Source organism: Urocitellus parryii, chromosome 8 (genome assembly GCF_045843805.1).
Source record: "Urocitellus parryii isolate mUroPar1 chromosome 8, mUroPar1.hap1, whole genome shotgun sequence".
Lineage (NCBI taxonomy): Eukaryota > Metazoa > Chordata > Mammalia > Rodentia > Sciuridae > Urocitellus > Urocitellus parryii.
Window position 1 is genome coordinate 53,901,662 of NC_135538.1, and position 14,575 is coordinate 53,916,236.

General features: G+C 36.1%; 1 protein-coding gene across 2 annotated transcripts in view; it reads left to right on the top strand.

Moving 5' to 3' along the window:
- The window catches only part of Snx3 (sorting nexin 3), a 55,554-nt gene extending 42,756 nt beyond the window's left edge, over positions 1-12,798 (top strand). The window contains exons 2-5 of one of the 2 annotated variants that reach the window (XM_026389618.2): positions 4,813-4,908; positions 10,488-10,612; positions 12,062-12,173; positions 12,580-12,798. In XM_026389618.2, coding sequence (XP_026245403.1) covers positions 4,813-4,908; positions 10,488-10,612; positions 12,062-12,167 — 327 coding nt within the window. In that variant the 3' untranslated portion in view covers positions 12,168-12,173; positions 12,580-12,798. Of the gene's footprint in view, positions 1-4,812; positions 4,909-10,487; positions 10,613-12,061 lie in introns of both variants that reach the window. The other variant, XM_026389617.2, reaches the window with a different exon arrangement.
- Positions 12,799-14,575: the final 1,777 nt, after the last annotated feature.

Below are 14,575 nucleotides of genomic sequence, written 5' to 3' on the forward strand. Positions count from 1 at the left end.
TGTGTGTGTATATATATATGGGGGGGATATGAATATTACCTACTCTAATTAGGATCACATTCTTGCAGTTGTACGTGATATGGCTTGTCACTGACCTGTATTCCTATATGAACATGGGGAAGTTCTGTCTGATTCATTCTACTGTCCTTACTATTCCCATCCCTTCTCCCTTACCTTCCTTCCCCCTTGTCTAATTCACTGAATTTCTATTCTTACCCTCCTCACTAAACACTGGATATTACAATTTAAAAATAGATTATTATCATTTTAACTAGTACTGCTTTTGTGAGTGAAATTGAACATTATTGTCCATTGGTTTTTTTCTGTGTTCTCCCTATTTTGTTAGGTGTGTTTATCTCACTAGTTTCTATATTCTTTACATTTTTTTAATATTTATTTTTTAGTTGTAGTTGGACACCATACCTTTGTTTATTTTTATGTGGTGCCAAGGATCAAAACCAGGGCCTTGCATATGCTAGGCGAGCGCTCTACTGCTGAGCCACAACCCTGGCCCTGTTCTTTACATTTTAATGAAGTTTTTTTGTTAAATGTTGTAAATATTTGTCTATAACTTGTTCTTTGTCTTTCAGCTTTGTTTGTGGTTAATGGGTTATTATTATTATTTGTGTGTGTGTGTGTGTGTGTGCGCGTGCGCGTGTGTGCGCGTGCGCGCGCGCCAGGGAGCTTTAGCCTCACACATGCTAGGCAAGTGTTCTATCTTGAGCTATACCCTCAGCCTCTTGGTATTTTTAATCATGTAAATTCAGCTTTTTATATGCTTATCTTCTCACCTCCTTGGTATGTTATAAACTTCATGAGGGCTAGCAGTACTTTTTATTAGTTATTGTAAACAGTGTTCACCCACCTTATCTATACTATTGCCTTTTTATAGATGCTCAGTAAATAATAGTTGAGTCCTCCCCAAAACTGTAGGGGAAAAAATATTCTTTTTGACACTCATATACTTTATAAGGATTAAAAAAAAAGTGACCAACCACAAGAATTTGTAAACAATGGTGATTGTTTAGAGATTGAAACAAAATGAGCAGTTTTTCATTTGTTTTTTTTTTTAATTAAGTAAGTTGAAATGACCTTATAATGATCAGGAAGACGTTTAATAGGCACTTATTACTCTAAATGTAAAGAACAAATAATTAAGAATTTCTGTTTTCTTTCTCTTTTCTTCTTCTTTTTTTTTTTTTTTTGTGATGAGTTCAAATCCCAGAGCCTCATGCATGCTAGGCAAAGTTCTTTACCACTGAGCCAGAATTTCTTGATGTGACTTTATCGGAACTCTAAAGCACAAAAAGAAATCATAACCAACTGAGAAAACAAAATGAATTTTCTTTAACTGTGATTCTTTTAAAAAGTATACAATCTAGCCAACTACTAATCATAGAAAGGCAGCCCCTCCCCCATTAGAGTGAATCAGATATAATCATGATTGTGTCAAAAGTTCAAAAGGGAAAATGGAAGGTAAAATGAGCTGAATTGGCACTGTTCTCTCAACATTGTACCTGTAAGCTTGATATGTTGTTTCAGAGATTAACTTTGTAGACTTCCGTACCCAGAAGTATGAAAATTCTTAGGGAACTCTTTTCACAAGCTTGATCTTAACATACTGAATAAAGAGAGCAGTTAATCCCTTTTGTAAAGTAATTTGAGAGAAGGGAATTCAAAATGTAAAATCTCACCTGCAGAAAATACTTAACTCTGTAAAGGCCTTTCTATCTTTAGACACTTACAAAGACTTAATATTTTAATGCGGAAGTATGAACTTGGTTAAAAAGCCAATGGGTGAAATTAGAGAGAAATAATCCATTGCTTTCTTTTTTGGGAATTATCGTTCTGCTCTCCAGGGGACCTAATTTTATTACTCAGAGGAATGAGAATACCTCTCTGTATAGCAAGCCAGCATCTCTAAATACAAGCTTGACTTTTAGTATAATGAGAGTCTTGTTAGATGCAATTTTGCTCTTAGTCATTAATACAATGAACAAATGTTGTGGTTACCTGGGAAAGAAAATTCAAGTGCTTTTAAACCTCTTGTGAGATTTGGTTTCATGCTTGAAACCTATACACCGTTGTACCCAATAGCATCCGTAGAAGATTCCAGGCTCTAAGGTGTACAACACAGAGAAGTTAATACACTTTGGAAAAAATTGACACCACTACAAAATGGATTTAAGGTCTTGAGTAAAAAACTTTTCTTTTGCTGTATGACAACTATTTACTAGTGGCATCAAGTTTAACAAATGAGTAGATTTTTCTTAGGAGTGAATTTTTACATGTCCCTCTCTATCCAAAGTAAGAAGCCAGTCTTTCCTTCATTTGGCAATGAACTTTTTTCTTTTTAGTTATAAAATGGTTTAAAGTTCTCTAAGTTTAAAGACTGAATTTAAGACAGAATGTATTCTGAGAGAATACATAGTATTAAATATTATTTTTGATAGAGTATGGCATTCATTGTGTTAAATCATTTCTGTTTTCTACAAGCATTGTGATAAGCACATTTAAAAATCTGTTCTTGGGGCTGGGGATGTGGATCAAGCGGTAGTGCGCTCGCCTGGCATGCATGCGGCCCAGGTTCGATCCTCAGCACCACATACCAACAAAGATGTTGTGTCCGCTGATAACTAAAAAGTAAAATATTTTAAAAAATTTAAAAAAATAAAAATCTGTTCTTGATAATAAGTGGTGGTATCCTACTGCTTCTTCTAATAGACCTTAATCATGAAACCATATTTTATTGGATTTGGTAGCTTTTTAAAAAAAAAAAAAGAATAAAAATATAGGAATTTTTTCTTTTAAGTTTAGAAGTTGACAGAAGTAGCAACAACTAAGTAACTTTTGCAATCTTGTGCAGAATATAGTCTCCAAAAAATTTATTAATTTCAACTAATCTCATGAGACTGAGCATTATGTTTTTAGTTCTTAAACTTGCTTTCTTTCAGGAACAACCTGAATCTAGGAGGCTGGTCTGCCAAGTAGTGTGACTCTACTTTTAGTCTGATCAGGCTAACCCTTGAGCTACATTCCCAGCTCTTAATTTCCTATTTGTTTTAGTTATTTAAAAAAAATTTTTTTTTTCCTTCCTACTTGTGGTAAGAGAGGAGAGACATTGCAGCACTTTCCCTGTTCTTTTTTGGAATTTTTTAGAAACCCATTAAGAATAATTCTTTGTATTTCAAATGGGAGAAATAGAGAACAGAATGGTGTTTACCAGAGGTTGTGTGCCGCAGTCTGGCTGGGCACAATTCAGGAGCCACTTGTCAAAAGAAACTAACTTTATTTTTAGAACTAAAACACCAAGCAAAACAGCTCCTCAGGAAAAGAAACCCTCAGAGCCCAACTGCCACCACTGGCTTCCACAAGCCTCTCTCCCACACCAACCTCCCACAATCCTCCTGCTCTTGAGGCCGATTGGCTGGGTCGTGTGGGCGGAGCCAAAGAAGTCCCCCAATGAACAGTTCCGTAGTCTGAAGGGCGGGGAAACAGCCCAATGAGCAGCTCCGTGGAGGAGCCAATCAGCTAGATGTTGCTGGGGCCGCTGTGAGCCAATCATCAGCTGGCATTCTGAAGGGCAGGGAAACAGCCCAATGAACATCACCGCAGAGGAGCCAATCAGCTAGATGTTGCTGGGGCCACTGTGAGCCAATCATCAGCCGGCAGCTGGAAGTTTGCTGGGGCCCCTTTGGCTGTGGCTCTCAACAGTTGTGTATAGGGGAAGTGGACAAATAAATGGGAAACGATGGTCATCAAGTATAAAGTCATCGTTATATGGGAAGAATAAATTCTGGTGTTCTGTTGCACAAGAGGTATTAATATTAAAGTATGTTCCAAAATACCTAAAATGGAGGATTTAACCATGATCTCACAACAACAAAAAATGATAAATATCTGAGATGATGGATATGTTTATTTCTTAGATTTGATCATCCTACAATGTATATACATGTATTAAAATGTCACTTTGAACCTCATACATGTATGTCAATTAAAATAAAACTTTAAAATAATGCTTATTCATTTCTTCTATTATGCAAGATCTAATCTAGTCCTAATAACAGAATACTTTGTATTTTATTTAAAAGTCCGTAAGGTGTTATTCCTCTTATGAGAACTATCTACTAAGCTAGGAAACAGTCAAATCCGCCTCCTCCTCCCACCGTTTTTCTTTTTTTTCCTTTTGCTGGTATTGGAGATTAAGCTCAGGGCCTCAAGCATACTAGGTAAGTGCTCTGCCATTGAGCTACATCCCTAACCCAGAGCTAACCTTTTCTCACCACCCCTCAATTAACATTTTTACCAAAATGATAGAAAAAAATATATTTATGTATGTAAATAACCCTCAAGCAGAATGATATCCAAAAGCATACATGCAAAGGTACATTTTAAATGTTATATTCTCATTTAAAGTATATACTTTTAAACAATTAGCAGAGTTTCATTGTAATCAAATGTTTTTTTGGTACCAGGGATAAACCCAGTGGTGCTTAACTACTGAGCCACATAACCTGACCCTTTTTATTTTTTGAGTCAAGTCTCACTAAGTTGCTTTGGGCTTCACAAAATTGCTGAGGCTCACCTCAAACTTCCAGTCCTCCTGCCTCAGCCTCCTGAGCTTTTTGGCATTCAGGCATGTGCCATCACACCCAGCCGTAATTAAAAGTTTTAATAAATCATTTTCTTATTTTAAGGTAACCCTGCTTGTCATATTATCAGTTTGACAAGCATTGCTTTCCTCCCCCAGCTTTGAGGTCTCCTTAATGTGCTTCCACTTACAAGTGATTTTTTGTTTGTTTGTTTCAGACAAATCTTCCTATTTTCAAGCTGAAGGAATCTACTGTTAGAAGAAGATACAGTGACTTTGAATGGCTGCGAAGTGAATTAGAGAGAGAGAGCAAGGTAAAAATTACCTGTAATGCACCTTTGCAGAATATTTCAAGTTTTAATGTTCTTCTCAGGAAAATTATCTTAATTAAAATGAGTAAAAGCAAACATGATTTTTTGTTTTCAAATGTTTCATCCTTTCAGCCTTGTGCTATTTCATGGGAAATAGAGAAAGAGTCTTGTAAGTTTTTCTCAGAACTCTTTTCTTATCTACTTTAGTGGCCCAATTGACACCTTTGCTGACTCACACTTGAATAACACTTTTTAGAACCTTCTTGCTATTACTTTCTTCCTTCTCTAATACTATTCCATCTTCTCTGTTCCAAAAGTTTTGCTTCCTCAGTGCATCTCATGTCAGAGTATTTCCAATTTTATCCTACTCATCATAATATATGATGATAATAATATATAATAATATATTTTCCCCCCCACAACACTGAGTGTTCTTGAACCCAGGGCCTTGTACATGCTAGGTAAGCACTCTACCACTGAATGGTTCCCAGTTCCCCCTGCGCCTTTTTAAATTTTGAAACAGGGTTTTGCTGAGTCCCAGACTGACCTTGAACTTGGAATTCTCCTGCCTTAGCCTCCTGAGTAGCTGGGATTACAGGTGTGTACCTGTGCACCTGGTGTGTTAGTCAGCTTTGTATTGCTCTGATCAAAGTCTGACAGTAACAACTTAGAGGAGGGAAAATGTTATTTTGGTTTATGATTTCAGAGATTTAGTTCATGGTGAGTCAACCATTGCTTTTGGACCCAAGGCAAGGTTAGCACATTATGGCAGAAGGGCATGCCAGAGGAAACTGCTCAGGTCATGGCCACTGAGAAGTGGAGAGGGAAAGGGCCACAGGGAGAATACCCCCTTAGTGACCTACCTCTTCCAGCCAAGCCCCATCTGCCTACAGTTACACTCCGTACATTCAAACTAGGGATGGATCAATTAGATTGCAGCTCTTGTGATCTACTCATTTTCCCTCTGAATATTTCTGGATTAACACAGGAGTTTTGGGGGACCTGGCTACATTTTTTAATTTTGGGAGACTTGGCTACATTTTTTTTTCATCACACATACATACATGCATACATATGTGGCAGAGTTTCATAAAACAATAATCTTTGCATGATACATGCTGATGTTCTTCAGGTTGGCTTTTTAAAATTTCCTTTTTTAAAATAAATTGTTCTTTTTAGATATGCATGACAGTAGAATGTATCTTGACACATTATATATACATGGAGTGTGACATACTCTAATTGGGATCCTATTTTTGTGCTTGGAGGTGATGTGGAGTTTCACTTGTGTTGTATTCATATATAAACACAGGAAAGTTCTGTCCGATTCATTCTACTCTGTTTCCTATTCCCATCTCCGCTCCCTTCCCTTCCTTCCCCTTTTAGTAATCCACTGAACTTTTATGCTTCCCTCCCTCTACCCCCCATCACCATTGTAAAGTTGGCTTTTTAAATGGTGGTCATGATCCACTGATGGGCCACTACCTGCAGTTTGAGAAACACTTATTATATACCTTGTAGAATTGTCTGCTTAAAAGAAAATTTAGTGATTTGGGATGCAAAATGGATTCAAGGGAACAAAGCCCACTCTTATGTCCTTCATTTCAACCTTACTTCAGAATGACATTAGAGGCGTGGAGTCATGGAAGGTAATGGTATGCGTAAAATGATGAAGAGTTAATTTTGTGATTAGAATGTAGTAAAGTGAGTGTGTTAGGAGTGCCAAGGTAGATTAAGTCTAGGTTATTCCATTTTTCTAAAGCTTAATAAACTAGAAAAGTGAAAGAAAAAACCTTAACCAGATAAATATGACTGGATACAGGAGCATTATGCACAAATATTAACATATTGATAAAGGGAAGGCAAAAAAATAGTAAGATATATAGTATGATAGATGATAGTAAGCTGTAAAAAACAAAAGTTAAACTAGAGACCTGAAAATAGGTAATATCGCCTATTGCACACACACATTCATAAAATCCAAATAGAAGTCTCAGTTGGAGTCCTTATAAACTTGGAGGTTTGTATATATGAACTTTAGGATCAGAATGCTCAAGATTAGATTAGTCACACTTTTTCTTTATCTGTTGAGAAAGTATTTTACCAGGCATAAGAGCATATCTTAAAGAAATAGTAGTTAAGGAACTGGGGCTTTTAACTCGGTGGTAGAGCACTTGCTTAGCATGAGGGAGGCCTGGGTTCAGTTCAATAACTGAACTGAATAACTGGGTTCAGTTCAATAACTAACACCACCCTCAAAAAAGTACTTAAAGCTTTAGAGCCTGGGAATATCTCAGTGATAGAGCACTTTTTTACTATTCATGAGACCCTGGGTTCGATCCTCAGGCCATCCAAAAAAAAAAAAAACAAAACTTTCAATGGATATTATTGCTTTAGAATTGGATGTACAGATTAACAGGCTCTAGTAGGATTTAAAAGCTGACGTGTTTTAATAGGAGATTTTAGTTCATAACAAAATTAACGTTGAGGGCTAGGACTATAGCTCAATGGTAGAACATGTGCTTAGTATGCACCAGATCCTAGGTTCAATCCCCAATATAAAAAATAAAAATAAGAAATAAACTACCATTTCGGAAAGGAATTCGATAAATGGAGTTGAAACGTCTGGCTCTTTGGAAATAAAAATGTATAACTCAACTACATACAAATTACAGATGTATAAAACAAAGTTGGGGCAATTCTGGGTAATGAAGAAAAGTTTTTTTTCCTCCAGTTTTTTTAAAATTTTAATTAGTTACACATGACTGTACAATGATCTTGATATATCATACATTTGAATCAGATGGGATATAATTTTCTCATTTTTCTAAGTGTACAGGTTACAGAATCACATTGGTCATGCAGTCACATACATACACACAGCAATAATAATATCTATTTTATTCTGCTGTCCTTCCATTCCTCCCTTCCTCTCCCCTCCCCTCCCATTGAATAAGTTTTTAATGACCATGGAGAAGTAGTTTATGATAGGCTCTGGCCTTTACTTAACATTTGCTGAATGAATGTATGTTTTGCCTTTTTTTTTTTTTTTTTTTTAAAGCAACAGCTTTATTGAAATAAGATTTACATCCTATACAATTCACTTTTTTTTGGTACTGGGGATTGAACCCAAGGACACTTAACTATTGAACCACATCTCCAGCCCTTTTTAAAAAACTTTTTTTGACAGCCTCACTAAGTTGCTGACTCTGGCTTTGAACTCACAATCCTCCTGGCTCAGCCTCCTAAACTACTGGGATTATAGGCATGTGCCACCAAACCCAGCCCAATTTACCAATTTAAAATGTACAATTCTGGGTTTTTTTGTATATTCACAGAGTTGTACAACATAACAACATAACTATTCCATTTTAGAACATTTTTTTCACCCTATAAAAGAAATTCTGGGGCTAGTGTTGTAGCTCAGTGGTAGAGCATATAAGTAAATAAGATAAAGGTTCATTGACAACTAAAAAAAATATTAAAAAACAAACAGTTCCTACCAATTTTTCCCCAGCCCCTCCTCACCCAGCCCTAAGCAGTTATTAATCTATTTTCTCTAAGGGCTTAACCTATTCCAAACATGTCATATAAATGGAAACACAATATATGTCATCTCTTATGTCTGGTTTCTTTTACTTTCCATGTTTTCAAGGTATCAGTACTTCATTTCTTTCTTTTTTTTTTTTTTTTAAAGAGAGAGTGAGAGAGGAGAGAGAGAGAGAGAGAGAGAGAGAGAGAGAGAGAATTTTTTAATATTTATTTTTTAGTTTTTGGCGGACACAACATCTTTGTTGGTATGTGGTGCTGAGGATCGAACCCGGGCCACACGCATGCCAGGCGAGCGCGCTACCGCTTGAGCCACATCCCCAGCCCAGTACTTCATTTCTTTGTATTACTAAATAATATCCTATTATATAGATACACTTCATGTATTCCATTCAATTTGTTGTGGAGTGTGCTCAAACTTGAACTTTGTGCTCATGAGACAAATAAGTACTCTTTCACTGAATACCAATCCCAGGGCTTTTTACATGCTTTTTACATGAATATCAATCCTGGTATTAAAAAATTGTGCATAGGTTGGAGATGTAGCTCAGTGGTAGAGTGCTTGCCTGCTACACATAAGACCCTGTGTTTGATCCCTAGCACCATGAAAAAGGGAAGGAAGAGAAAAAGTTATACCCAAGTTTTTGTTTGTGAATATGTTTTCATTTCTTTGGGGTATATATCTGGGATTGTGTTGTTGGGTCAGTTAACTTTTTAAAATTCTGAGGAACTACCAAGTTGTTTTCTGAAATAGTTGCACCAGTGTTTTTTGTTTTTGAGACAAGTTCTCACTGTGCTCAGTCTGGCTTCTCAACTCCTGGGATCAAATGATCCTCTCACTTGCGCCTCCCAAGTAACTGGGACTGTTGGACCCAATACAGTTGCACACTTCACATTACCACCAGCAGTATTTGAGCATTGTACTTCTCTCCATACCCTCTTATTTATTTCTGATATTATTGTTTATGAAGTGTTCTCTCACTGTGGTTTTGATTTTCGATTCTCTTGGATCACCTGTTCATGTACTTATCAGCCATTTATCTCTCTTCTTTGTATGTGGGCAGAGTGCAAGGGATTGAACCCAGGGCCTTTTACATGCTAGTCAGGTGCACTACCGCTGAGCTACATTCCCAACCATTTTTTTTTTAAATATTTATTTAGTTGTGGGTGGAAACGATACCTTTATTTTATTTATATGTGGTGCTGAGGAATGAACCCAGTGCCTCACACATGCTAGGTGAATGCTCTACTGCTGAACCACAACTCCAGCCCCTAGAATAGGGGATTTGGGAGAAAGTTGACATTTTTTAGCTTTAAGACATGGAAAAAATGGCATCAAATAGTAGTGGATGATAAGACATTGAAGAAACCACAGAGTTCTTATCTATCATATTGCAGGAAGAACATGTAGATAATATTTTATTTCTTTTGAGACAATTTTGAATTCTGTGGTTTTCATTGCATGGAAGCATTATTTATTTATTTATTTTTAAGACAGAGAGAGGGAGAGGGAGAGAGAGAGAGAGAGAGAACTTTTTAATATTTTTTAGTCCTCGGCAGACACAACATCTTTCTTTGTATGTGGTGCTGAGGATCGAACCCGGGCCGCACGCATGCCAGGCGAGCGCGCTACCGCTTGAGCCACATCCCCAGCCCAATGAAAGCATTCTTCTCCTGAAGTGTCTGAGAGGCATGATAACCTTTTATTTAAGAATCAGATAATTGAAGATTATTGCTTTTGTGTATCTGTGATTTGATAAGACTAAGAAAAGTGCTGTATCCAAATAGAGCTCTGGGACCTGTCTTTTTAGAACTACAGTGTGATGAGCTTTTTCTGCATTCATTTGTCTTGCCTCCAAAACATTGAGCTTTTTCAGAATATATATACTTTTACTAATTCTCTTTACGTTTAAATTAGTTTGAGAATGGGACAGCTCTCATAATAAGGGTCTACTGTTTGACATGTTGTGTTTTATAAATTTTCACAACCTAGTTAGCATGATCAAGAATTCACTTTCTTCATATTGTTTTAGGTTGTAGTTCCCCCACTCCCTGGGAAAGCATTTTTGCGTCAGCTACCTTTTAGAGGAGATGATGGAATATTTGATGACAATTTTATAGAGGAAAGGAAGCAAGGGCTGGAGCAGTTTATAAACAAGTAAGTTCTCTCTGTTCTTGAGGGGGTGAGAGGGAGCTGTTTTGAGACTACTTGAGTTGACCACTTGTAACTTTAACTGTTAAGTTAAATCCTGATATTGCCTTTCTTTTGATCATTTTCTAACTTTTTGTATCATTTAAACAAAGTAAAAGTATATGACAAGTTGACTATCATGTGATAAATATTAACACACTTGAGTGATTGAAATAAGTAGCTTTGTGTTGACCTAAGTTTTATATTTTCTTAATTTATGCAAATTACATTTAAAATTGCAGCATTTAAAAACATAGTTTTACCTTATGATTCTTTCTGATTTGGGTATGTTCTAGAATGAACAATAAAACATACAATACGGTTGCAATCATTTTGTTTGATTGCAGAAGGAAGTATTATCAACATGTCTTGTGTAAAGGTGTACATTTTTTATTTCCCTTAAAAAATGTTTTCTTTTGAAAATATAAAAAGACTTTAGGGTTGTCTTTTAGAAAATCTTGAAAAGCTCAAATCAATATGTCTAGCATTTAATTTTACTCATCTTTGAAATAATAATTTTTTATTTTTTAAGAGATGGGGTATCACTGTTTTGCCCAGGCTGGCCCCAAACTGGGCTCAGATGATCCTTCTACCTTAGTCTCCTGTGTAGTTGGGACTGTAGGCATGTGCTACCACACCCAGCTAAAATATAATTATTTTTAAGAAGCCAAAGAAATAGAAAGATTATGCTAAGAAAGGGATCACTTTAATTATGAAAACATGGTTTGTGAGCTTACATATTAATTTTATCTTGTAATTTGAAGATCCATGAGTAGTAAACAAAAGAGAAAGGGTTACACAAAGCCTTTAACTTGGTTATCTATCATAGCACACAACATTTACTTGTCTTATTATGAACATACTTTGTTTGGGGGAAGGCATTGCTATGTCAGATGTTTTTAAATTCTGAAATAGAATTCTAGTTACCCAGTCTGGTTTTGTGTTTAGCCTGTGATAGAAGACTTTAAAAGCAGTGAAAAAAGAAATGAGAAAAAAAGAAACAAAACACCTGAAAGTTGGTCCTGTTTCTTAGTATGGAGGCTTTTATTGAACTTCCCTGTATTTCTAACTCTAATCATGTATCTCTTTTTAAAATGGATTCTTAGAATCCAGTGATACATTTCACTTTTAATGTTAAAATTCATTTGTTTCTAATGAATACACCGACTAGTACTTAAGAAGCCAATTGGATACACATTATGAGAAGCAGTGCATAGTTAATCCAGTAAGAATTGTTTTCTAAATTGCTAATGTGAACCCAAGGAAAGCATAGTTATTATTAGTTGACAAAGCATAGCTTTATGGGTAGACCAGAATAATACTTACTTTTAGTAAATTTTATATATATCTCAACCTCAAACTCCTGTTTTTATGAAATATTGAACTAAATTTGTATTTTTTTTTTTTAATTCCCAGGGTCGCTGGTCATCCTCTGGCACAGAATGAACGTTGTCTTCACATGTTTTTACAGGATGAGATCATAGATAAAAGCTATACTCCATCTAAAATAAGACATGCCTGAAATTTGGTGAGAAGAGGCAAAAATGTGACCATTAATGATTCGTATGCACCAGTGTGAAGAAGTTCTAAATAACTTTTAGCATGCTGCACAGAAACTGGTATAACATGCCTTCAGTATACTAACACTCATATGCTCTGTTTTGTTTTGGCAGTTGACAAGAAGTTAATTTGCTTTAGTGAAAATCCCTCATTCCAGCTTTTCTATATAAATAGCTTTTCTTGCTGTTTTAATGTGGTGCACACTATAGCCTCACAAACCTTCCCTTATAATCTGCAATGTCCTAACTAAAGTTACTGACTTGGTCTTATTTGCACAGTTTTTGTGTCATGTTTGCTTCTTGAATCGGATTAACGACAATATTTCTCTTCTCCCCCTTTAAACTGTAATGTCACTTGATCTAATTTATGTGTAGGAGCACTACACCATTTGTTTCCAGTGCCGCACACAGAAGATACAGACTTGTGTGCAGAACATATCTTCCTTCCAGTCTGTAATACCCTTCACATGGAAGATTAATGAGGGAAATCTTTATATTCTGTATAAAAACAAAATCAAATTTATATACTAAAATCATTTGTCTAAAAATTTAAGTTGTTTTCAAATAAAAATTAAAATGCATTTCTGATATGCACTGATTTGTGGTGCCTCTAGCTTTTCTTTTCTCCCTTATGGCTTTACATCATAACTCACTTGTTGAGAGGGATTATTTACTAATTACACACTTCTCATTCCTGTAACTCCATTCCTCTTTAAACAGTGGTGATATCAAATATGCTACCCCCTTTTGAATGGGGTATTTTCTTTTTAAACAACAAAAACATGATGCCCTAGAAAAGCATTCCTTGACGCTTATTGAATCATTTATGAAGCACTTTGTGTTTGAGAAATGCTTTATAATCTCAAGTCATTCTTTAAAAGACCTTTTAAGATAAGTCAATACCATGCCTCCTGTTTCTCAGAATTTTTTCCCTAGTCCATCTGAGTGAATTGTTGGAACTTAGCAAGGGTATAGTAAGTCAGCAGGTGCATGCTTTCTCTTTTATTAGGCTTGGGCTTGGGACACACACTATCCTCTTTAAGGGAAAAGGGCCAGTGTTGTAGACTGACTTGTTTAAATAATAAGAGGCTGTACAACACAGAACTCCTTGCTGTTTCTGGTTAGACCTTTGCAGCCAGAATGTTGTTTCTAGTTTGAATCTGCACAATCTGTTAGTGTGTTTGGGGGACCCATCATGACCCCCAGTTAAATCCCAAGATAAGGACAGGTTGTCCTCCCACCCCAGATGCATCTCCTCTAGAGACAGGTCAGTACATTTAAGAGGAATTAAGTTTAGGTCTTGTTCAAACTGGGATCTAGAAATCAGAGGAAGATTTCAAGCAATCTAGAAATCAGAGGAAGAAGTCAGAGCTGCCTTATAAGGCCTTTTGTTGCTCAAACAGTATTTCATAATTCCATAAAATTGGTTATATAAGAAAATATATAACTAAACATGCAAATTTTATTTCAGTGTGTTAGAAAATTAAAATCAAATGCTGTCACTTTGGGATGTTCAGAACAGAGTAATGGTAGCTCTTCTAAACTAAGTAATTCCTCTGAAACAATGGTTTTCAGCCAGGGTAATTTTATGACAGTGCTCAGATATTTTGGCTGTCACAACTAGGAAATGCTACTGGAATCTAGGTGGATGAGAGATGCTGCTAAACTTCCTGCAATGAAAAGCAGAAAAACGTCAGCAGTATGAAGGTTTCCACTTACCATGGAATTCTTTTGATTTTGTTTCTTAAAGGGAATAATGTTGAGGATGGTTGTAATGTCTTGCTTACTTTTAATCTCTACTACAATTTTCTCTAAGGGCAAGCATGCTCTTGACAAGTCACAGGTTGTAAACTAGGGGAAAAGTTGTTTATTCCAGGTATAATTTTTTGCCTAATGCAAGAAGGTACTTTTTAATGTTGTCTCTTAGGGAACTGAGACCATGGTGATAGTAAAAGTTTACTGTTAGCCAACTGAAGTAAAAATGCAGGCACTGTTAATTCTAATCACAAAAGGAAGGGTTCTAGAAACCCTCGGGAGTCTTCCTAAGAGAACAGTACTTAAGTTGGCAGTGAGTTATAAAGGATTGGATAGGAAATATACAAGATTTTCAGGCTTTATGTCTACTTAGAGATAGCCTTGTCTCACCTCCTGCCAGCTGTAAATGGTGTTTAGGAGTAAATGTAAAATCTGTGGAACAACGGTATCTAAAATGTGCAAAAGCTTTTTAATAGTTAACCTGATGGCAGTCACAGCCTATGTAGACAGCTAGTAGTAGCAGCAAATGGTACCGCTAATCCTGTTGTCATAGTGTTTCAGGATTGTAATGTTTAGTTTCCTGCTTGGAAGTTCTGCCATTGTGACCCTCTACTGG